General features: G+C 33.7%; 3 protein-coding genes across 6 annotated transcripts; all 3 read right to left on the bottom strand.

Annotated features, from left to right (window-relative positions):
* Nucleotides 1-136: 136 nt before the first annotated feature.
* LOC114369793 (pre-mRNA-splicing factor 38-like) lies at nt 137-4,082 on the bottom strand. Its single transcript, XM_028327048.1, has 5 exons — nt 3,422-4,082; nt 3,238-3,328; nt 2,894-3,023; nt 2,703-2,773; nt 137-973 (listed from the first exon to the last, which is right to left on the bottom strand). Exons 1-5 carry the CDS (start codon nt 3,831-3,833, stop codon nt 532-534), a joined length of 1,146 nt encoding a protein of 381 aa, XP_028182849.1. The 5' UTR covers nt 3,834-4,082; the 3' UTR covers nt 137-531.
* Nucleotides 4,083-6,118: 2,036 nt separating this feature from the next.
* LOC114369705 (topless-related protein 3-like) lies at nt 6,119-14,735 on the bottom strand. Of its 2 annotated transcripts, XM_028326949.1 has the most exons (25): nt 14,332-14,735; nt 13,179-13,358; nt 12,964-13,077; nt 12,624-12,782; nt 12,152-12,326; nt 11,912-12,041; nt 11,542-11,657; nt 11,282-11,414; nt 11,065-11,174; nt 10,838-10,907; nt 10,692-10,765; nt 10,525-10,620; nt 10,359-10,451; nt 9,920-10,047; nt 9,565-9,799; nt 9,307-9,474; nt 9,136-9,219; nt 8,547-8,699; nt 8,343-8,453; nt 8,042-8,221; nt 7,839-7,967; nt 7,646-7,741; nt 7,234-7,416; nt 6,972-7,147; nt 6,119-6,551 (listed from the first exon to the last, which is right to left on the bottom strand). In XM_028326949.1, exons 1-25 carry the CDS (start codon nt 14,409-14,411, stop codon nt 6,335-6,337), a joined length of 3,390 nt encoding a protein of 1,129 aa, XP_028182750.1. In that variant the 5' UTR covers nt 14,412-14,735; the 3' UTR covers nt 6,119-6,334. The 2 variants fall into 2 exon arrangements, with proteins under 2 accessions (XP_028182750.1, XP_028182749.1); XM_028326948.1 differs by having other exon boundaries at nt 10,692-10,907.
* A 4,741-nt stretch (nt 14,736-19,476) lies between these two features.
* LOC114372594 (probable protein phosphatase 2C 34) lies at nt 19,477-22,908 on the bottom strand. Of its 3 annotated transcripts, none has more exons than XM_028330242.1 (6): nt 22,739-22,908; nt 21,374-21,699; nt 20,873-21,187; nt 20,502-20,619; nt 20,126-20,349; nt 19,477-19,849 (listed from the first exon to the last, which is right to left on the bottom strand). In XM_028330242.1, the coding sequence occupies exons 2-6, from the start codon at nt 21,614-21,616 to the stop codon at nt 19,643-19,645; spliced, it is 1,107 nt and encodes a 368-aa protein (XP_028186043.1). In that variant the 5' UTR covers nt 21,617-21,699; nt 22,739-22,908; the 3' UTR covers nt 19,477-19,642. The 3 variants fall into 3 exon arrangements, with proteins under 3 accessions (XP_028186043.1, XP_028186045.1, XP_028186044.1); XM_028330244.1 differs by lacking the exon at nt 22,739-22,908 and adding an exon at nt 22,272-22,683; XM_028330243.1 differs by lacking the exon at nt 22,739-22,908 and adding an exon at nt 21,824-22,181.
* Between the last annotated feature and the right edge of the window lie 921 nt (nt 22,909-23,829).

The raw sequence follows: 23,829 nt of genomic DNA on the forward strand, positions 1-23,829 counted from the left end.
CCCGTTACACTTTCCGCCATTCGTGAACGAGAAATTGTCACTAAGTTTTGCCTTAACGTCAAAGTGCTAGCAGTAGACTGAAGCCGTCTTAAATAGGGAATTTTAACTTGTAATTTCCCATTCCAATTGAAAGGACTCGTAAAATCCTGTGATGTTTATTAAATCACCCGAAATTAAAATGCTTTCAAGTAAACAATATATTTTATCCAAATTCCACTAACGAATGCTAGCGGTATTCTTCGAATATCCAAACCATAAATTTGATTAAGACAAGGCAGCTGAAACTTTCTGTAGTTAAACTTTCACACCAGAACCTCTCGATATGGTCTCATTAAAATCAAGACAATCAAAACACGGCTATGGACATACGAGTTTGAGCTGGTGCAGCAACACAAGTAAACGTACATGACAAACTTATCCTTCTGACTTGATAACAGCTAATCAGGGATGTACAGAAAAAGCAAGCAGCCACAAGGTAACACGGTATTTAGTGGTTTCAAACCCAGACCAAATTCATGCCACTCTGCCAGATCAGACCCTCAGTGGTTTCAAACCCAGGGCTGCTCGTAGCTTGTTCGCTTCTGCAATCTCTGGATCAGGGTGGTCAGTCCCATCATCCTTCTTTTCTTTCTTTTCTTTCTTCTTCTTCTTCTTTGGCTCACCATCCTCAAGTCCATCTCCATGTCTTCTAGGACTTACACTACTCCGAGCATGTCTCTTTCTGTAGTCCCCGCCATCATGTTCCCTGTGATCCCTACTTCTACTTCGACTCCTTGAGTGACTCCTTCGCCTTCCACGGTCACGATCCTTCTCTCTTCTCTCCCGCTCCCTACCCTCTCTCTCACGACCATAATCTTTTTCTTCCCTTAGACGGTATCGGTCCCTATCCCTATCTCTGTCTCTGTCTCTGTCTCGGCCACGTCCCCGCTCTCGATCGTAATCTCTATCATAGTCTCTGTCATAGTCACGGTCCCTATAAAAAACATCAAAAAGCAAATGAAAACTATGGTCACCTTAATGATATCTGATAACCAACATAACGTCACTTTAATGATCTGTTTAAAATATTAATGCACATGACAGCATCAAGAAAGACTATGAATAAACCAAAATGTCAATTAACCTGTGTTTTAACTACAAGCAACAGTTAAACCACCATTCAGATGAATGTGCACATTCACGCAGCTTTATCCTTGCATACGCAAAGAGACAGCTTCCAGATTCAAGCCCATGACCAATCAATCATGGGTTCTTAAAATGACATTGTAATTATCACCTCATACTGTAATGCTTCTCCAACAAGAAATTTCCAAGCAACTAAGTTTCAAATAGCTCCTCAGTCACATGTTGATGGGATGGGATCCCAAACTATCATGCTGAAGAGTGAAGACAAAGAAAGATTAACCTACAACATTTTCATAATGCTCAAGGATTGATGGAGTGCATTGATAGAGCTTCAGCTTACGTTCTTTCTAATCTTGTAATTTAATGTGCTTTTCTCTATTTCCTTATTTTTTGGTGAACTAAGCTTTTTCTTCCAATTTTCAGGAGGATTTCTTATCTTTCTGCTGTCTCTTCCTAATCTTGCCTAAAGAAATTTCAATTATTATACAATATTTTCACATAAAATAAAGGTATCTCTAATAGTAATTTCATAGGAAAAAGGTAATATGGGGACAGCATATCAAAGTTGGGGGAACCAGTAGCTGTAATAACCGTGTTGACAATCAAGAAAACAAACTTTCCAGTTAAAAAATGAACAAGATGATCCAATAAACATTTAAAAGAGTAAACTGAACTCTTCAAGACACTACTTGTGGAGCACCATCTACCCATGCAACATAACTGTTTGACCCATCATACTTCTCACTGCACACTGTCAGTGCAGAGAAACCTGGCAGGATCATTGAATCTTACTATAGGAAGCAGTTGTATCCACAGGTGGCTCTGAATGCCAGAGTGGAAATAGAAGTGTAATCTTGTGCAAATTCAAAAACACAGCTTCCAGCATAATTTATTCATATCCGTTGTAAATAAAGCTCAAAGTTTTCCTAGAATCTTTTTATTATAAAAAAATTACAATTGATCTGAGGCTTTAGATCCCTTTGTCAGTACAGTCTACTAGGGGTTATAGTCTTCCATCTCCACCATCAGAATACGTCATCATTTAAGATTTTACATCCTCCAAATTGACGTATCATGTTGATAGCGACAATTAGAACTATCATGACAACCTTATGAACTGTTATAGTATTTGCATGGCTTACTGATCTTGCTAGAACCATCTAGTGTTACAAAAAGTTCCTATAATAGTTCACATCCTATTTCACAGCAAGTTTGTTGTGAAGGATGCGAACGATTATTAAAGGAACCTTGTAACACCATATGATTCTAGCAAGAATAATAAGTCATGCAAATACTATAACAGTTCAAAAGGTTGCCAGTATGTAAAATCTTAAATGACGACGTATTTTAATGGTGGAGATTGAAGACTATAACCCCTAGTAGACTGTATTGACAAAGGAGAGACATATGAGACTAAGAAATGGGAAACAGTCAAGATACACTCATACACTACCAAAGTTGATAAAAAAACAAAATGCAAATTTGAGGTACCGGAAAAGTTTTTTTCAATGACAATATTTGCACCTACATCAATCCAAAGTTACAATTACAAATCACTTGCAAAGACAGAACAATACCTGTGTCTATGACTATCACGTCTTTTGTCCCTGTCTCTTTCCCTAGTAGGGCTTCTCCCACGATATTGGTCCTGCAAATCATTCAAGAATAAACCAAAACATCACAACCACTTATATTTAATTTTAACAGTAAAAAAAATAAGGTAAAAGAAGAGATATCTCATAATTAGGAAAGAAAGAAGGGGAAGCACCTTCTCATAGGCCCTATCTTCAATCTCATCAACAGGCTGGTCATTATCCTCTTTCTCTTCTTCCTCCTCAAAATCTTCTTCAAGTGCACTTCTTCTAGGTTCTAATGAACCCAGAGATTCAAGAGTCCACCTATAGCAAAACGTAAGTAGAATCAAACATCTTCATACCACCACAAAATCACCCTCGTAAACTCTATTTTAAAGTATAATTTCACAGTCCTCAAAATTATAACTATAAATAAAGGGAAAATAGCTCAAATTCAAATAAAGAGTACAGACACAACAGGAAGAATCCTTAAAACTACACATTCCAATAAAGAGAGGAAAAAATGAAGAAAATATACCTCTTCTTAACGCGTGGCATAGCAATATCACAGGAATAATCCTTTGTGAGAAGTTCATCAATGACCTCATCCACGTGCGTCAATGCAAACTCTGCAAATCAAGAGCAACAAATTAGCTTAACAAGCGAGAGCTGAGTAATTGATAAAACCAACAAACAATGAATGAACGAAAATGGAAACCAACGTCCATCAGCGAGCTTTCGTCTGAGTTTGCGATAGTCATTGTATAAAGGTTCGAGGTAGCGATAGACGTCAATGTCAGATCCAGTGATACGCAAGTAAAAAGCACCGAGAATCCTAACGTACTTGTAATCCTCGTTCTTGATGAACTCGATGATGATTTCTTTCTCGGGCTGAATCTGGAGCATCTTCATGACGAGGCACATGAACGGCGTGGGTTTGCGGTTGCCGCCGTAGGTGCCGCCGAGGTGGTCGAGCTCCATGGCCTTGTCCACCAACGTCTCCGCCGTTAACCCGAAACATTGCTCCTTCCAGTACGTGTTCTGGTAGATCTTCGATCGGAGAATCTTCTCCACCAGGTTCTGAGGGTTCGTCCCTCTTATGCTCTTCGCTGCTGGATCCGTGCGATTCGCCATCGATTACGCACAAATGCACCGTCGCTGGAGTTCGATTGCATAAACCCTAACCCTATTTAGGATCAGGACCAGGAATGGTTGATGATGATGGCATGCATTTTTTTCTTTTTTTTCAAATATATATTTGTTTTTTTTTAAGATGGTGCATTTGGCTTTTACAATTCATAAAATTATAAAACCAAAGTAGGAAATTTTTTTAAGGTATAAGCATTTGGTCCAGTGGTATGATTCTGGTTTAAAGTAGCAGAGGTCCCGAGTTTAATTCTCGGAATGCCCATATTTCTAGTCTTATTTAAGGGGAAAAAAAAAACTGCACTATTGAGAACAAAAATATGTCCAAAATTTATTTGGCTGAAATAAGTTTTATATATTATATAATTTTCTTTGTAAAAAAGAATTATGCACTTTTTAATTTTATCACCGATAAAAAGTAACAAAACCTTAACAATACGTTTGCATAGAGAATTTTAATTGAGAAAAGTAATTTATCGGAGAATTTGAATTTCTGTAATTTAGAATTTATTGTTTGGATGTTTTTTATGAAGAATTTAAAATTTTGGAATTTTAAAATAAAATTTTAAACAACTAAAAATCTAGAATTTCAATTTCCTACTAAAAGGTGAGAAATTGAAATTCTCTTCTTACAGTCTTTTTCAAGAAACACCGTCTGAACTCCTAAAATATCGATCGGGTGTGAACATAGAGGAACATGTATAACTAGCACACCAATCATATTTTCTCTTTTTTTTCATTCATTTTTTTCATCCTCATAATTTTAATTTTTTTATCCAAACACAAAATTTTGAAAATAAAAGAATTTCAATTGAAGTATTTGAAATTCTTAGAATTTAAAATTTCTCAGAATTTTAAATTTCTCTATCCAAACACACTCTAAATCTAAATATCTAATCCATTTGTTTATTTTTATTTATAATATATATTATAAGTTAATTAGTTTTACTATATTTTATTTTGACTGATCTTGGAGAGTATTATCATCATATGATGTCCAAGTTTAATTAGTTTTGTTAAGCAATTAAAACGTTCGCTTTAATAATCACTATATTGGCGGATTATCTTTGTAATATTGTTTATCTATGAATTGAGTTTGAACAAGTCATTACTATGTTTGTTTGTTTTTAATATTATGTGTTGATATTTTTAATGTTATATTTTTTAAATTTAAGAATGGATTTTGAATTTTTAGTATTTGTTTTGATTTTTTTATTGATTTATTAACTTTATACATAGGTAAACTGTTGGTCACGGGTGTAAGTTGTCGTGTTTTTGAGTCACTATTTTTATATAACTTTTTTTAAAAACTTCTTAAATTATAAAAGGATAATCTAATCCAATAATACAAAAGATAATATTGATTTGTCATCATTAAAAGAAGAAAGATTGCTGGCAAAATTAAGTTGATTTTCTTAAGGCATTTAAGGTTTTTCATCCCTTCCGAAGAATATATTGTGCGGTGATCAAACTTAGATTCTTCTCCACAAACTCAGTATGTGTTACCAACTAAATTACACCCATAGAATATTATCAATTGTTTTCAAATTAAAATAATAATAATGACAAGCCTTTTTGAATGTAAGAACCTTTTTTTATATATAAAATATAAACTTTAATCAAGATAAAAAAATCTAAACTATAAACTTTTTTTATCATGTCAACAACCAAAAAATCCAATACATCAAAGTAATAATAAACAACTCTTGTGATATAAGTTTGATTTAATGATAAAAAGAAGAAAAGCGAAATCCCATGTTCAGATCTCCGGTTAACAAAAACTAACATTTATTGATAACAAAATAACAACTCTAATTTAATCTTAAGGCCCATAATAATAACAATAACTATTAAAGCACTGTTTGATTTAAAGTAGATGGGATAGATTTTGACGGAGGAGGGGAGGAGAAATAAACAAATTTATTTTTATATACTTAATTAAAATAAAATTATTAATTTAAGAATAGTTTAGTTAGTGTAACAATCCTCCCTCCCCCTTCCAAATTCTCCCAGTTTCGAAAGGGATCTAAAATTGAGTAAAGAGGAATTTTAATCCCCCTTAATCCAAAAGGGCTTAGTAAGAAAAGGATAGCTAGAAAACCTAGCAATTGGTACTTCCAATTATATTTTCCTTTTATGAAGTGCAAAAACAAAGTTTGCTGATACCGATAGCACTTTTTTTTAATGCAACAATTTTTTTGGCCTTTCGCGGAGTCAAGTCAGCAACTTCCAAAAATGTCTGCAAAGTTTAGAGGGCAAGGAAAACTGACAGATACACTTGTAAGCAAGAAACAATAACATTACAAACAATAAAATTGAGTTAACAAGAATAAAAGGTATACACGATTGTACGTCTAAGCATTTACCATTTTATGTCCAAGCTGACCTGATATTGATGAGACATATTGGTGAATCGAAATCTAAACATCTAAGCTGATACAATTACAGATGAAAAGAACTACACTAGTATAATACAATTTGTTGATCGTTTATCTTTGAGCCTGATCAGCAGTGTGGTTGCTTGTTGTAGATGATGATCCTGTTCTACCATTCAATATTCCATTGTCCGTTGGTGGGCAGGTTCCCCACTTACCCTCTGACTCGTTCGGTTCTATCACTTTGACAGATCCATCCGTCAACCCAACCGCAAACTGGTTGGGTTCTAGAGGATGAGCAGCAACCACAAGAGGATACACACCTTGACTTCTGCAATACACAAGGATAAGTATCAAGCTCTACCCTTAAGTTTTTGCAAGTGCAAATGAAAAATTGCCACGCAAGCTTGTTTGAGGAAAGATTTCTTTTTACCCCCACAAAAAAAAGACATGGTATTGATATCCATAAATTGAAACAGCAATAACTATGTAATAAATTACTAAGCAATTGCACCATTTTACAAAAGCTAGTAAGCAACCTTGAACAAAATTTTCAATTTTTAATACATGAGAAAGATTAGCAATATAGTAAAATGTTGCATGTGGGACTCGCTAAATAAACTGTGGAGCAGGTTATTTGGTGGAACAGACATTAAATCTACCCGATAATAGAGTGTGTTGAGAAAAGTCCATTGCTCTCTTTAATATAATAAATACTAAGTTGAGTCCAATTTACTGATCTGAAACTCACCCACTTAAAGCTGCCGGTGACAAGCATATTGATGGAGCAATACGACATCTGAGCCTCAAGCTATCAGCATCAAAAACACCAATGTTGGCATCACAAAATGTAGCATATATTAACTGACTGTTGCAGGAATAAGCTGCATATGATATGGGGGCAGACAGAACATCTTGGGGAACCCACTGCAGCAAAGGAATTTATTAGCACATTTCATTTTTAATTTTGTCAGCAACCAGCAGCTTTATCAATATTGGAAGAAATTTCATACCTGCCGAATGCGTTCCATCTTAGAGGCATCATATATTGCCAATTGAGTCTCATGAACTACCAATAAGCGAAGTTGATCGGAATGGAACTGTACGCGTGTATCACCAACAGGTGACTTTCCTGCGGGTAGTTGTATTGGAATTGCTTTTCTTTTCTCCCATGTATCTATACTCCACACACAAAGCTGTACAATAATAGAATTTATTAAAACCCAAAAAAATTTTGAGCATGGAAAAATGTAGTAGAAGAACAAATACGAGTAAAACACAGGTATTTCAACTCGAGCGCCCAAAAAAGGGAAGACCCCCCCCCCCCCCCCCCCCCAGTTATTGAGTGCAGCAAGCCAGCAAAACTTGCACAAGAGTGCATCCACTTTGAAAATTGCATCAAAGGAGAACAGTTAAAAGACTTACATGAGCATCAGCACCAGATGAAACCAGTATGTTAAGATTGGTTGAAAAAGCTAAACCAGTAATACGCTTCTGGTGGCCTTTCAATTTTGATTTCACCTGGAACATACGCCCAAAAGGGGAAAAAATGGTGTGAGACATTAGAAATAATAGTAAAATATCAAAACGAAAAAACAAGTTAGAGATAGCAATCCACCTCATCCACTCTGACATTATAGATGTGAATGGTTGAATCGTCCATCCCAATGGCAATAATGTTGTTATCCTGGGGATGGAAAGCTAGGAAGGTAGAAGCAGGAGGCGGTGGCATGAATGTTGTCATTACCTATAAAAAAAGTAAAGTCATCAATAAACTTAACAAATGAATGGAATATCAGAGTTGTATATCCGGACACACACCTTGAATGTCATCATGTTAAATAGAGAAACCTTTCCACCACAGGCAGACATAACATAAGAGTCATTTTTTGAGAGTGCAATGCAAGGGACTGCTTCTTCAAGGTTGACACCCGAGATATCATTAGTCATAAGAAGACCGTTGTTGGGTTGCCAATGCAGTGGAACAACATTGGCAGTAGCCTGTAATCATAAAAACTTCAGAAATATGTTCTGTATTGAAAGGAACAAAAAAATGAAAAGCATAGAGAAAACAAAGAACGGAAGGGAGAAATATGTAAAGTAATTATTTGCTTAAGATTACCTTCCCAGTAGGATTCAGTTCACTACGAGCCCATTTCCAAAGCTTCTGGATACCATTTGAACCAAGGGCCAAAATACCAACAGCAGAGTTTGTATATAAAAGTCTAATAACCTATGCATGGATCGAAGTATTAAATCAGTGCACAGAACATAGCTTGCAATATAGAGTAAAATAGCAATCTCATATAATACGCAGTCAACATACCTTGCTGGAAGAATCTGTGCTCTCAGGCATGGTAACTGACCGACATTGGACAGGATCCAGAATTTCAGATAGTTGCCATGGTTTAGCTCTATCTGTTACATCTTCCACAGTTCTTGGTTTCTCTACACTTCGGCCCATGGGATCAACTCCATTCTTGATTGAAAAAGCCAAAACCAATGCATGTGCAAATAAATATTAAGATGCAGTAAATAATTCATAAGACATCCGTAACTTAAAAAAGTTATAAATAACAATTGGCCAAAGTTATTCCACAAAGGAATACAGACATCAAATTATGAAGTAAAACAGATTCATGCATGACTTTTGGATCTAAAAGTAGGCCCACAAAATTTAATAGGACATGTTCTCCAAAAAGTGGAGAGCAGAAGTTTATCCAAAAGGTGGTCCTCAATTGTTTACAAGGGTATTGTATTATTGAATTAAGCATACTATAAGAAAGAATAAAAGGATCAAAATATAGTCCACATGCCAGAGTGTATGTAGAGAAGGGAAACACCTATCAACGCCATCGTTCTAACATCATAATAATGAATTAATGATTATTCAATTCACAGGATCAGGTTCATACAAGAATTGGAGAAGGCCTGACAGGGGAACTTCTTTCCACTTTACAGTTGACCGGACTAACATTAACAGTAGAAGAGCCAGATACCTACATAACACAAACAAAGTACAGTAACACATACATATTTTGATCTAAGCATTGGGATACAAGCAAAATTTTAAACTGTATCACTACCTTAATTGGAGTAGATTCAATGGGTGACCTCAATGCTTCAAATGCCGGAGTTTCAATTGTTCTTAAAGATCTAAGACCAGAAGCATTGGCAAGTATCTTGAAACCATTGTCCATGGTAGTAACAGCAAGAATATTTCCTTCCTTGTTGAATCTCAAGCGTGGAAGGCTCTGAACAAATTCATACAAATATATACAGGATATTTTATGAAGTGTAGTTATATTCCACAAGACTTAAAATAGTTAACCATAAATACCAACCTGTAATCCTCCATCGGCCTCAGTGCTTATCAGAAGATTAATGTTGTCCATGTCCCAAAACTTAACTTGGCCATCTTCACCTGCAGCCAAAAAGCGATTTTGGGTTGTGTCAAACTGCACAACTCCAGTAGATTTTTTTCTGAATCCATTGTATGTTCTCTTAATGGCTCCTTCACTTTCATTCCATTCAACAAGAAAAGACTCTCCATCTTTACTTGTCCCACAAGAAAATAACCTGGAGAAAATATTTTGGAAAATGTCATAAGAAACTTTAATATAATACATCTTAAACGTCCACCAAGCACCAAGCATGATACTGTAAAGGAATAATTACCCTCATCCATATCCAACTTACCTAGTTCCATCAGCACTGTAAAGCATTGTAGTGCACCAGTGACCAGGGGCATCATAGTCAACCCTAGAACCCATGTTATCGTATAGCCATGCCTTTATTTTCCCATCAATGGCAGTTGAAAATATGAACTGCAAAGTTACATAAACAACCTTTAGAGCTCATGTGTGTACACATTGCGAGATGCTAAATCAATACATATTCTCATTTGAAATGGCCATTTACGTATGTAATGGGAGGGGGCTGTAATTTTACAAGACTACAATAAATGAAAGCCACATTTTATAAGTTTAAATTTTTAATGCAAAAATAACTACACATAAAATAAAACTTAATAAACTACGAATTTATTAAATAATAGCAAATGGAATATGGCAGAAAACCTTCCAAAGAATAAACATTGAAAATTATAGATGCCTCAATAATGATATCTACTTTGTACCTGAATGTTCTCTTTGTGATGGGGACAAATGGAATACACAGGTGCTTCGTGCCCCTCAAAGGAGAATAGTTTTCGTCCATTTAAATCCCATACCTATCAAGAGTTTCTTCAGAAAAAATGATAATTTTTGCATAATTCAAAAATTGCAGAGTAGATTTTTCTGAACCTTTATCAACTTATCATCTCCACAAGTCACAATACACAGCTGTTTATTTGGATGAGCAAATGCCAAGTCATTCACACCCCCAACATGAGCATCAACCTGCTTAAACAAGGAGATGTAAACCAAACTGCAATCAAAACTTCAGCTATTTTTTATGAAAAGAATGTCACCTCTATACGCTGGGTTAGCTCATTTGATCCAGTGCAAGCATACAAGTGAATCAAATGTTTAGTAAAAGCAATACCTACAGCAAAGCAACCAGTTAGACATTCACCTGACAGCTTCAAAATGTGTTCAGAAACATGAAGTAACATACCCACAAAACTTCCATCAGGGCTCCATGTGACCCGACTGACCGAAATAGGTGCATCCTTGACTGCAGCAGCCTGAAAAATCCTCAACTTTAATTACAATGGTTCTGAATTCTCAAGCAGCAAGACTAATGGCCAAGCATAATAATATACTGGACATGATAGCTTAAGCTGCACTATTTTTCTTGGATCAGACTATATATAGAACAAGAAATATTGCACTGTATGAAACCTGAAATGGTAATGAGCATGCAGACACATCCCATATCTTGAATGGCTTTGAGACCAACTTTTCTCGTAAACTGAGTTCCCAGAGGGTAATTTCACCATTATTAGAACCAACTGCTCATTTGAAATATATATCATTAGAAGAAAAAAATTCAAGTTATGCTTTGTCGGTATTTTGGCAACCAAGATATTAGACATGAAAAAATCATGATAAACAATACCAAGAAGTAAGGTATGATGAGAAGGATGAAAATCCATGCTCGTCACAGAGGATCCTTGATGCAATGTCATAGTCACAGTTCTTGGTAGATCATCAAGAGACCAAGAGGCTTGTCGAGCCAAGGGATAAGAAACCTTAAATTATACAAATAAATAACACTGACATGAGTCACAAGCCATTACAAAGTCAAACAAGAGAAAAAGATTTGGCATCATAAAATATGTGAGACAGCTGAATTGAACAGAAATTCATCAAAGTTACCTCCTCTACAGAATGACCAGGACGAAGCCTTTTCATTAGCTGGTCATGATCAGCATTCTGATAATCAACCATGCCAGGATTTGCAGGAGGTGTTCTAGGACGTTTCAAGATAGGCACTGTTTAAAAAAAATGTAGGTTTTAAGGCAGGACATCCTCTTGTGAAACTATTGATCAAGTAATATTTTATTTAATATCAAGATATTTTCCTGTTCACTTAGGCTAGTAAACACAATTGCAACTGTCAAGACACTAATGACAATAAGCCTTTTTAAAAGAGTGTAAAAATCTAGAGTGCGCCAGGCATGTAAATTTCATTGAAAAAATAGGCAGCTATGTTTATTAAAAATAATAGGGTAACTACAATTTTAACCTTGATTCTGTGGGACAGGTATAGTTGATGCTGTGACTACAGCTGCTTGGACAGATGATGAAGCTGAGGCATTGGCCATCCAACCAGCCAAAGCATTAGCATTGGCAGTTGCAGCAGCAGGTGGGAAGGGCTATACAAAACAAAAAATCAAATTATTAACTAATCAACATAGTTACAATTTATATTATCAATCAATTAAAAATCAAGGTAACCAGTTGTTCGAAATGCAAGGTATCATACACCATGAGCTCCAAGTGGAGTATAAGTAGCAGGCTTTGCAACTGCAGCAATTGGAAGATTGATGGGTGTGGGCGCCAGAGGACCATTAGGAGGTGCACATGTGTGATCTGTGAATAAAGTCTTAATATCTGGATTTGGCCTTGGGTTTTTGCAGAGCTGATGCTGCCAGTTTAGACTGCATTGATAATGGGCATAGATAAATTCACTGATTAAAAAATAGGCAAGGCATAGCAAGCTAAAAATTCGAATTTACAAGAATCATTTAAAAAAGGAATAGAAAACCTTCCAAATTCTTATCATTTATCACTGACAAAATATGGAATATACTACATGTCCAGAAATCAACAGCCACATGATTTACTTTTCATTTGTCCCATAGCGGCATATGGGTCAAAAAGCAGAGCTCAGCCATGTGAATGAAAGAGCATAGCAAAATAGATAGATGGAGTCAGTTGAAATTAATCATGCATACCTTTGATTGATCAAAGTTCGCAGTCTTGATGACTTAAGGGTAGGGAAGATAAGCTTATCACGGAAAAGAGGATTTGCCTCTATGAGTTTTTTCAGTTCTATCAGCATAATGCTTCGAGCAGTTTTGGTGTCACCATACTTGGACAGCTGCTCATTCTCCCTGTTATGTGAAACAAAATAACACTCAATTGTCAAGTTACCACTTTAATTAATCTGAGTAGTGAATCAAAATTCATGAAGAATTGAGATATGAATTAGACATACAATCTCATCCACCTAACAGTCAAGAGAAGACACTGAAAAGCAATGCATTCCGTTAAATTACATATTCAAGATATTACCTGAAATTAGTAAGAGTTAATAACTGGGTTATTTCTTTGTACAGCTCCTCATTGAAGGTGGAAAACATCTTTAAATCACCCACTAATATCTCCACAGCCTTTGCCTTGTCTTGCCTTAAATTTTGAAAAACACCAGAGACAAAACAATGTGAAATTTCATACAAGTGCAAACATGTTTCGAAAAAAAATTAAAAAAGATACAAAGTTCCGCATACTGATCAAGTGCTTCCAGATATTTCTGTTTCCTGATTTCAAAAAATATTTTCATTGAGTATCTATTATCATCAACTTTGGTAAATCCTGATAAGTACTTCTCAACCTCTTCCCACTCGCCAGCCTGCACTTTTTCCTCAAAGTACTTCATGTTGAAAAAGAACCCAGATTCTTTCTCAAGCCTGCACACATTAAGAAGCATTTAAAAGAGTGACATGAACAGTCGAGTGGATGCCATATAATAATGAAAATTCTTTATAAAAAAAACCCTAAATAACCAGAACCTTAACCATAGGGAGAGAAAGAGTCTTAAATTTAATCTTTATCATCTCAATCCCACTCTCCAAGTAAGAGCATTATATAACTAACCCCCTTTGGATGAAAATAACAGGCTTATTACCGTTACAAGGTTTACAAGTTCAGCTTTTGTATATATAAGTAGTTAATTGCTTTCCCCAATTCATAAAGCCAAGTGGAGTAACAACAACAAAAGAAAGTGCGGAATGTAATATTACACTTGCCTAGGAGAAACTATTACATGGTCTAGACCAATCACCGTGTGACACGTACCTTTTAGTTTATGAAAAACAAAAAGTTAATAAATCTCCTTATCACGTGGAGATTTGTTGAGACCATGGACATATAGTGGCCTCAAACCATACAATAATTTCTCCATGCAAATCTTTTCAAAATTTTAAGAATTTAAAATAATAATAATAATCTTTTAAATTTCTTATTCAAAACATCAAAGTTGTTACTCTGGCTCTGGTACTGCCCTTGCCCAATTGACAGAGTAATTGAACCCTGATGCAGACCTCAACAGTCAATTAGATAACATAATACACCGCGAAGCAACACGGCAATTTCGCTACTCACATTCAAATTGTAAATTACAAGAAAAACAACATGGTTAAGACATGAAATTGAAACATTCCTTCCTCCCCTTATTACTCTTTTTTCCACCTCATTTCCATACATTTTTTGAATAATCAGAACACAGTAAAAACAAAAAACGTTACAACGCATGATTACCTCATTTCAAATTCATCCCAAGTCCCAACCACACCAGAATCAGATACATCTACAACTTGCAGAGAAAAGGGGAAAAACTAAAACAAACAAAAAAGAGAGAAAAAAGGGAGAAAGAGCCCTCACTTGTGTACAGATTCTTTGAATTTCTCTTCCTCCAGAAACTGGAGTATGAGAAACACCAATTCTCTGCTCAGAGAAGTCATATCGGACACTCAAATCCAAAACCGCACCGTTAATTTCGATCTCCGAACCCTGATCTTCGAACACAACCAATTACAACCTTAAAAGAAAACAAAAACACTACGGAACTCGAATTCCACCGACCACGGACAAACCCTCCCTCTTCAACCCCACCAACTCCAAATCCGAACTCACGCAACCTCAAAATCCTCAAAAAATTTAGAACCTCATGGGATTGTTAATAAAAGGCTCGGAGTTCGAGGAATTCTAGGGTTTGAAAGGCTGCGGATAAGAGGAGAAGAAGAGAGAGAAGAGGAACTCGGTCTCGCTATCTTCGATGCGCTGTACAAGGTGGCTCTTTTTCTACTGACCCATCAGACATAAGTACACACACTTATTCAATAAGCAAACTCGCTTATCACTTGAACTTATCATTTCGTGCCAATAAGAGCACTGAAAGGAGTGTTGCGGAATCGAAACAAGTAATTCAAATCTAGTGAATATTCGCGACACACGTCCAGTCGACCCCATTTTTTTGTGCTGTCCCTTTCACATTGTAACGATAATTTAGTTTCTTTTCTTTCATTTTCTCGCGGTATGATTCGCGGTTTGGTTTTCCGGGAATGCAAATACACGCGCGGGCAGAATTTAATTCCCGGCCCCACGTTTCACTGTCGGGTTTTTACTTCCATTTTTTTTTGGCGTGACGGTGAGGGTTTAGAGAAAAAAAATTATATTTTATTTTAATTTAAAATTTTCTGTTTTATTTTTTTTTCTTCTCTGAATCAAACATATCCTTCAATAATCTTAACCAATTATAACTAACATTCTATGTATTAAATACAATAAAATTTCATCTACTTTCACCTTATTATTATCTCTAAAATATTGTTTATTTAATTGAGATATTAATTTTAATAATTTTTTTATTTCTTATAATAAGTTTTAATAAAAGATAAGTTAAAAAAATAATTGAAATTAATTCATAATCTTTTTTTTCTTATATTTGAGATGGGAAGAAGAATAATTATAATAAAATAAATATTAATTCATATTCTACGGTCTATTAATTCATATTCTTTTTTTTTCTTAGTTAAGAAAGGATATTAATTAAAAAAATTAAAAGAATAATTTTTTTTGAAATTCACAAAATTGAGATACTCATGATTTTTTCTACGGTCTATTATGAGCTCTATTATGATTTATGTAGTAATTCCATAATAGAAAATGAGATAACCTACCTTGGTTGAAACTCAAAAACAACTTTCGTAGTACCAATATTAATGAGACGGTGATTTTCACATCAATCGCATTAGACATTTCTGGTTGTTTGCAAAATTCATTAACAACGAATGGCTTAATAAATAAAATTAAACATGGGAGATAAAATTCCTTAAGGTTAATAGTTATACTTACTACTTAAAACCTAATAAAAAAAAGTACTTACTACTTAAAATAATTAAACATGAAGGATAAAATATCATTGTAGTATGTTATTATTATTTTTATAAAATATTATTGATATAGTTTAAAGTTATTTGAAGGCATCACTGTAATGATTTTATTATCATTTAATGTTTTAAATTAAAGTAACACACTAAAATAAAAAAAAATTAATATAGTTTTTAGATTTTTTAAAATTCTTAAAACAAGTAACTGAATTAGATTGTTAACATTAATATTTTAAATTTTTACTAATTATTTTTTAAAATTTAATATTACTCAAATCTAAAATACTGTATAAACACTAAAACCTTTATTTTTTACAAACCATCAAGTTCAGAAACATTAAATACATGTCACAACCATCATTTAAATTTTAGTTTCTTAACTCTTGGACGCTGAAAGTATTACCATGGTAATAAAGTTGGAATAAAAATTTCAGTAAACCTGGAATAATTGGGAGAAATGTTAGTACCTAATAAATAATGTGATAATATCTAATTATGTAAAGGTGAAAAAAAATCACATAACTGCATAATATGATAAAATACACTGTAACTAACAACTATTGGCGTGTTATTATATATATAATATTAACTATTGGCATGTCATGTAATATTTCTTTTTCTCTTTTTAATTAAAATAATATTAAAATTAAAAGATTCACTATATAAACCTATCATAAATTTTTAAAATAATAAATATTCAGTGTGATGAAAATCATTTGATATTTAATTTAATATATTGTTTATTTAGGAATTAATTTAATATATTGCTGATAGTAGTAATTTGATATAATTTCAATATTTTGTGGACTTAAAATAAAATTGTATATACAATAAGAATATTATCTTTTTCTATGATTCAGAAAAATATGAATATTATATATTTCTCTCCATGACATAAAAGACCACTTATTAGATACAATTATTTATATTCCTTATTATTTCACAATTACTACGTAAAAAAAAAATTGTGTTTTTTTTTCACACCACACTGCATTTCCAATTTCAAGCTACATTCATCACTCATTCCATTTATTATACATGTTAACTGCAAAGTAAAGTTTTTGACAATAGCTTGTTATTATTTAAGCGGGTTAAAATAAGTGTTTATTTTCTAATCTAGATGTACAATGTTATCTGTTGTCGGTGCAATAACTTTTAAATTAGTTAAGGTATGTTTTATTATTGTCGGATATGCATTTCTATATTATTATATTATAATAGGTATATATTATTTTGGAAAGAAAATTTTGAGAGAGAAAAGGAGTTCTAAGGGATGTGACCCTTTAAAGAAAAAAATTTATAATGGGTAATTAAAACATAAGAAGAGGGATAGGAGTATACTCCCTTTAGTCTTGATTATAAGAAGAAAAAAAAATACATATTTCGTATTTACTAAGAAAATTAATTAATTTCATTAAATTGTGTCATTTTTAATTAAAAAATAAATATTTTTCTAAAATATCCTTAGAACTTAATATTAAGTACAAAATTTTTTTTGGACCTTATTAAATAAAAGGTATTTTAGAGATAGTCTCATTAAATAAGACAAATAATTGAGATTTATTTATATTTAAGATCAACAAAAATATACTTTTTTTTGCTTATGGTTTTCAATTAGCTTCTAGTTTTTTTATTAATTGAAAAACTTATTTGACTCTTCGACAAATAATATTTTTTTTGTAATTTCTAACGTTTTTTGAAATATTACTCGAACTAACATTTTTTAAAATGATATCTTCTAAATTCTAGTTTTTTATATTTTTTTTCTTTTTTATTCTTAATATATTTATCATATTTTTTGAAATATTACTCGAATTAACATTCTTTGAAATATTTTCTTTCTTTTTTCAATTATTTTATACTTTTCAGTTACTTTAAAGACTAATTTTATTGAACACTTATAGTTTAATAAGTTTTTTAGTTAATTTTACTGAAAATAACCTATATTCAAGACCAAAGAGTACTTAAGAAAAATGGAGGTGTAAATAGCAAATGTCGAGGGCTAGCTCATTTTAGTTTGTATACCAAATGGGCTTACATCTTTCAGACCCGTTTGTGGGTCATCCCTCATTGAGTTCCCCTTTGCACTTTGCAAATTTTGAGGCTCTTGCATAAATGGACAAAAAATATAGTAAAAAAACATGTATATCAAATTTAAATGAAAACATGCTGATGATTAAACCAATTTTAAACTAAACAACCAACAAGACAAGTTTAAAGCAAATAACTAATAACAATTACACACTCTGCTGGACTAAAGACGCAACTCAATCCTGTGGCTAGCTGAAGAGAAATGCTGGTGATACGAATGCAAGTGTGGATTAGAGGCCTGCAAGAGTATTGTATTGGCTATGTACTCAACATTTGAATAGGAAGAAAAAGACATACGTTTTTGTACCCAAACCAATGACAACCTATCCTTCAACCAGTGTTGCCAAACTTTTGTAATTGCCAAACATATATTGTAGTGTCTGACTTATTGTAATTTAGGAAAAAGAAAGAAGCAATCTTGCGCATTTAAAACATTAACGGAGGAATTGGTCAAATTTAGGTGCCAACCCCTATGTCCATGTATTGTGGCGGTCTTAAATATAATTTGAAATTGAAAGTTACGCCGCATGTTTTTATTTCACATGCTTAAATTTGTCTGATTACCGAAAAAAAATGACTAATGCCATCATAAACTGGCTGGAGATGTATAAAAAACTGGCTGGAGTCTTGACTCTAACTTTACCCAAATTTGGGCAGGAAAATTTACTTAGTTTACATTTTGATTTATCTGGAAACAAAATTGGGTTTAATCATACAATTTGACTTTGTATTTTTCTGTCTGTCGAATAGTCCCAAAAGAAATATCAGAGAACTGCTATATAGTACAAATAATTTTGTATGAAAAATAAAATGAAAGAATAGATAACAATCAGAGTTTCATACATTAGTGATTTGGCAGAAAACATAAATGAATTAAAAAAAAAGCAAGTTTATATTGCCAAAAAAAATTGTAAAAACTAGCACTCGTGTAAAAAATAAAAATTCTGACAAATATCTTCACAAGTAGATATTACGTACACGAGAGGCCGGATGTGGAAAACCACATTTAGTGGGCAATAATTTTCTAACCATATAATAACTTCATATTTTTTTTATTGATGTAATTTTTTTTTGGATACTACATATTTTATTTAGTTCTCATTTTTATTGGAGATCTCAAATCGATTGGTGGTAAAGTTGTATCAAAATTTTAAGACGATATCAAAATTTTATCTAATGAGATTTGTTGAATTTATTGAATCACTCGCTACTTATCAAATCACTCACAAATATTCAATCTTACAAACTACATGCTCAAAATCTCCAATCCTACACATGTAATGAGATGTCTTGACATCAACTAATGAATGAACCAAAATAATATATCCAGTGAGGATAACCTTTATCTTCGTTTTGTATAGTTGAATTAAATTCAAAGTCATGTTATAAGACATTTAGTGATATATAATTCCATACTTCTGTGCTTGACTTTTAGTTTTACTACTTTCCCTTGTTGACCATCATTTTGTTGATTTCAACGTGGGAATCATCAAAATAGTGGAATTACGCACCTCACGTTAGGATATGGGTGGTAGCAAGTTGCAACTAAAAAAACAAAAAATGAGTAAGGCATCATTGATTAGGTTAACAAATTAAAAAGGAGACTGAGACATGACACCTTCTAATGAATCAACCTTAATATATAGGACCATGTTTACATGGATTGAGCAGCAAGTTGCACTTGACTCGGCAATTTTACATGATAAATGTTTCTATTCTTCTAGGGTGGCAACTTGGTCAAGTGAAGGTGAAGAGTGAAAGAAGAGACAAATAGCTGAAATATCATCCATTGCAATGCCCCTCCTCTTGCGTTTCCATGCACGCATTGCACACTCCACCAAACGTTTGGACGAGTCGGTTCTGTCTGGTGTTGAAGATACAATATCCACCGCTTCTTGATTGGAGATTACATCCCACACCTATAATAATATAATAGCATTAACACATGCAAAAACCATATCAAATAGCTTTAGCTAACTTAACATTCAGCAATAGAATATTAATTTGTCTGATATTGATAATTATTTCAAGACTAAAATATGTTTTAGGTTCCTGAAAAATGATCGATTTTTGTTTTAGGTGTTCCGAAAATTTTTTGGTTGCATTGAATTATGATACATCAAAACTTTTGTTTCAAGTGATGATGTGACACCCTATGAACATATTTTTTAAGGATAAAAGAGTGTTTACTATACCCCATCAGTGGCAAGCACAACAAACTGGTCTTTGCTGGTTATGTTCCTTTGTGTTACCTCAGGCACTGAAATAAGACCATACTTTTTGACGCAGTAGTCACCAAAAGCCCTTGACATGGCAAGTCCTGGAAACTCCTCATCCGGCAACCACACCCTGTGCACCCCGGGCTCGTCGTCTAAGCAGAAAACTCGTCCATTGGACTCAAGTATTCTCTCTGCTTCCTCTGCAAACCATATGTAACCACATTTTTTAATTTACGAAAAAACTGTTAATATCGTGACACATGAAGACTAGTCAGGAATAGTGTACTACATGGTCCTGAACCATGTAATAGTTTCTCCTTAAACTGACAGAATGATACACGTAAACACTTACGAGGTAAATTGGGCTTGAAATCTACTGTCAGCTGAACTGGTACCAAACTTCCATCATCTGATGTTGTAGCTAACACAGCACGAGAGTCACCAACGTTTGCAATGATAATGAGTTCACCCTGCCCATTACAGAATCAAGATAAGGTTTGGTAACCACCAGATTCATTTTGCAAATTAGGTTACTAGGCTATTTTCTGATGACACATCTTTTTAAAGTACTTTTGGTCCTTTTCTTTTATCCAAATTGGAGTTTCGTTTCAATAATTTCTACAATAAATATTTGCACTAAAGGTCAGAGAAGAGAATGACACCAAAAACACTTAAAATTTTACATTTAAGTTTCTATCATTTTGGCAAGCCTTTTCTTTTTACCTGTCTAACAATTGACAAGGCAGTTGTTCCACTGTAAAATGAATCTATCTTGCGATTCTGCTCTAGTTCGCGATCAATGGCAGCACAAGTCTTCAAGTATGAATGCTTCCACATGTTAAACCGGTGTTGTTTTTTCTCTGTCTCTACATCAAAATCAACATCTGAATCAAGTGGAGATTGGGAAAGTGTCTCCTGCCAGTTGCATAGCAAAGATGTTGGCATTGATTTTCGTACTCTTTTGGCCACAAAGTGACCCCATGGCCCATGCCCATCAAAAATCCCGCAGAAGATCATGTCCTCTTGGCATCCAAATTCCTATAACAAACATCAACACACACAAACGTTGGTCTAAGAAACATCAATGGTTATTGAAGCAATTAGTTAACAACAAAAATCTTGTCTAGTAAATCCACTCATTAACACACACAAATGTTGGTCTAAGTAACATCAATGATTATCGAAGCAATTAATTAACAACAGGAAATAAATATTGGTACATACTTCCCACACTATGCAGCAATCCTGATTGACTCCTTTCTGGCCTTTTTTGGAGAAAACTGAGGCAAAGTTGTTAGAACCATCAACATTAACTGTGCCGGAGCTATGCAACATGAAGTGATTTCTTTTGGCTTCCTTTGCCATTGCTACCGCCGCTTCTCTTCCATTACATTCATCAGAACTCCTCCCTTTCTTCGTTGCAAAAGACTTTGCCAACCTATTGAACGCAGATGAAAAATGCCCCATCAACGCTGCAATATGATGATTCCACAACTGAAAGCTACTTAATTAGGCCTCTTTTCTTCCTTTGATTTTATATAGTACAGAATCTGGACAGTGAAAATTCATAACAGTTAAACGTTAGTCATAGGAAGAACAATTTCATTTTCTTTTTTTATTTGTGTTTTAGTCTTTTCTTAGTGATAAAAACAAGAGGGAAACAATTGAATGTACTGTGTGTGGTGAGGAATCCTGGGAGATAATGTGATGGAACAAAAGACACTTTCTGACTCAGAAGGAAAAGGATTCAGGATTCATTCAGAAAAAAGGCTAAATCCTGAAAGAGCTTAATGACAAAAAATAGTTTCCTATTCTGAATTCTGAAATCCAACATTGCTTCTGGAATTCTCTATGAAGAGGATATGTGGAGAAAGCAAGGACAATGAAAACTTATTGAAGCTAAAAGAAACGAAATTAGATACGCCTTTGTTACTATCCTGTCATTTTCCTCCCTTGGCTCAGAAAATCAAAAGGGTGGGCCATAGTTTCTTCTTCCAGTAAGCATACCAAAAGTAGGAGAAAAAATTTGAGCATAGAAAAGTCTGGATAAAAGGATTCAGCAACTCAAGGTCATTTTCTTATTGCTAACTGAATTGGGACCCAAAAAAAATCATTTTTTTACCTTGCTTTTTCCTCAGATTGGATTGGATGTTTCATCTCATGTAAAAGAAACCTATTTTATTGGTATTTGCAGAATAAATTACGAGATTGTGCATATAGGACCTGAGGAAAACTAAAACTTTTCAAGAGGAATATATCTAAACAAAGCCTATAGGCTATAGTAGTAGCAACTATTTTAACTACCATCTTAGTCCCTTTTCAAAATTTTATAGAATTGGATGAAAACAAAAGGGAAGAAAGAAAAAGTTCAGGACCTTGTGACCCCCCATTCCACCCCAATCTTCAAAGCCAGAACAGAAACATCAAAGAAAATAAAAGGAAAAAACAGTTGGTTAAGTTCCTGATCCAATTATGAAGCCCCATTTTCTTATATGGGATCTGAAATGGTGTTAAGATAACATAAGATAACAAAAGCCTTTGAAGAAGAATTAAAACAAAACAGAGAAATGGAGTGGATGGATGCAAGACCTTTGAAGAAGAAGAAGGAACTAGCTAGAGAGAGGCAGTAGAAGGAGTTGTTGTGGCCTGAAGAAAAGGATGCAATTGGGACAAGACCAGCTGAGACTTCGAGAAAGCAAAGGTGTGGAGGGCTTTGTGTCCATCTTTGAGTGACTTTGTTTGTTTGGTTGTGGTTTCTTCTTCAGTTCCTTTTTATCTACGGAGACCAAAACAAAGATAGTTTTTCTATGCACTCAGTGCATGAAAATTTTGTATTTGGACAGGTGTCACTTTGTGTGACTAATAAAAACTAATTAAATGCTATAATGAAAAAACGATCTCTACTCTGATTTTCTGTTTACTACTTGCTTGGTTCCTTTCAAATTAAGAGTTGTGTGGCCTTTGTTTTACCAAAATTGGAGCTCTATTAAGTCAAGTTATTAAGGGAGAAAAAAAAAAGCATTACCAATTTTGGCCAGAACTTGCACATGGCGAATTGAATTACTATATCTTATTTAGGTTTCATGAGTTTATTTAGCAAATATTTCTTGCTTCATGTGTTTCAGGAGCATATCTAGAAATTATTAAGAGGCTTATTATTTTATCAGAAAAGAAAAATCTCAAGACCTCATATTATTGCTTTATAGTTTATACATGAATATGGAAACGAGGAGGATATAGTGTAGAAAAAAAAGTCTTCATGCGAATGAAATTAATTATCTGTTATTTTATGAGTATAGATGAAATAATGTATTTCGGTTTTTATTGAATAGGCATGTGCTTTTCCCCACATATAGGAACTCAGGAAGTTATAATTTATTCTTAAAAAAAGGTATAAATTATATAATTAATCGGAAGATTCCTACTGTTTGGCTATATATGTGTATTATATATATATTATATTCTGGTGTTATTGTATCCGAAAGCATGGGATAATAATTAAGTAGATACTAGATAAGATCGAGCCGTTGTCAGAAGGTATTTGTGAGAATATGGACCTTAATTAATATCTTTAATGTTTCATATTTAAAGCATGTAGGAGAAGGGAGTGGAGAACTTCACCAAGAAAAAAAAAAGGTATTCGAGTATAATGATATGATAACTTGAAAATTTTCAATAGG

Source organism: Glycine soja, chromosome 10 (genome assembly GCF_004193775.1).
Source record: "Glycine soja cultivar W05 chromosome 10, ASM419377v2, whole genome shotgun sequence".
NCBI lineage: Eukaryota > Viridiplantae > Streptophyta > Magnoliopsida > Fabales > Fabaceae > Glycine > Glycine soja.

What these genes read in the sequence shown, in the direction of transcription:
- LOC114369793 (XM_028327048.1), bottom strand. Translation starts at nt 3,833, where the DNA reads ATGGCGAATCGCACGGATCCAGCAGCGAAGAGCATAAGAGGGACGAAC. An exon ending in ATGCCACGCGTTAAGAAGAG is followed by an intron (nt 3,024 to 3,237) that starts GTATATTTTCTT and finishes GTTTTGCTATAG; the next exon opens with GTGGACTCTTGAATCTCTGG. An exon ending in AAGATAGGGCCTATGAGAAG is followed by an intron (nt 2,774 to 2,893) that starts GTGCTTCCCCTT and finishes AATGATTTGCAG; the next exon opens with GACCAATATCGTGGGAGAAG.
- LOC114369705 (XM_028326948.1), bottom strand. Translation starts at nt 14,411, where the DNA reads ATGACTTCTCTGAGCAGAGAATTGGTGTTTCTCATACTCCAGTTTCTG. An exon ending in CTGGTCATTCTGTAGAGGAG is followed by an intron (nt 11,415 to 11,541) that starts GTAACTTTGATG and finishes GTATAATTTAAG; the next exon opens with GTTTCTTATCCCTTGGCTCG. An exon ending in AGATGGAACGCATTCGGCAG is followed by an intron (nt 7,148 to 7,233) that starts GTATGAAATTTC and finishes CCTTTGCTGCAG; the next exon opens with TGGGTTCCCCAAGATGTTCT.
- LOC114372594 (XM_028330242.1), bottom strand. Translation starts at nt 21,616, where the DNA reads ATGGGGCATTTTTCATCTGCGTTCAATAGGTTGGCAAAGTCTTTTGCA. An exon ending in CCTTGTCAATTGTTAGACAG is followed by an intron (nt 20,620 to 20,872) that starts GTAAAAAGAAAA and finishes TGTAATGGGCAG; the next exon opens with GGTGAACTCATTATCATTGC. An exon ending in TTGTGCTTGCCACTGATGGG is followed by an intron (nt 19,850 to 20,125) that starts GTATAGTAAACA and finishes ATATTATTATAG; the next exon opens with GTGTGGGATGTAATCTCCAA.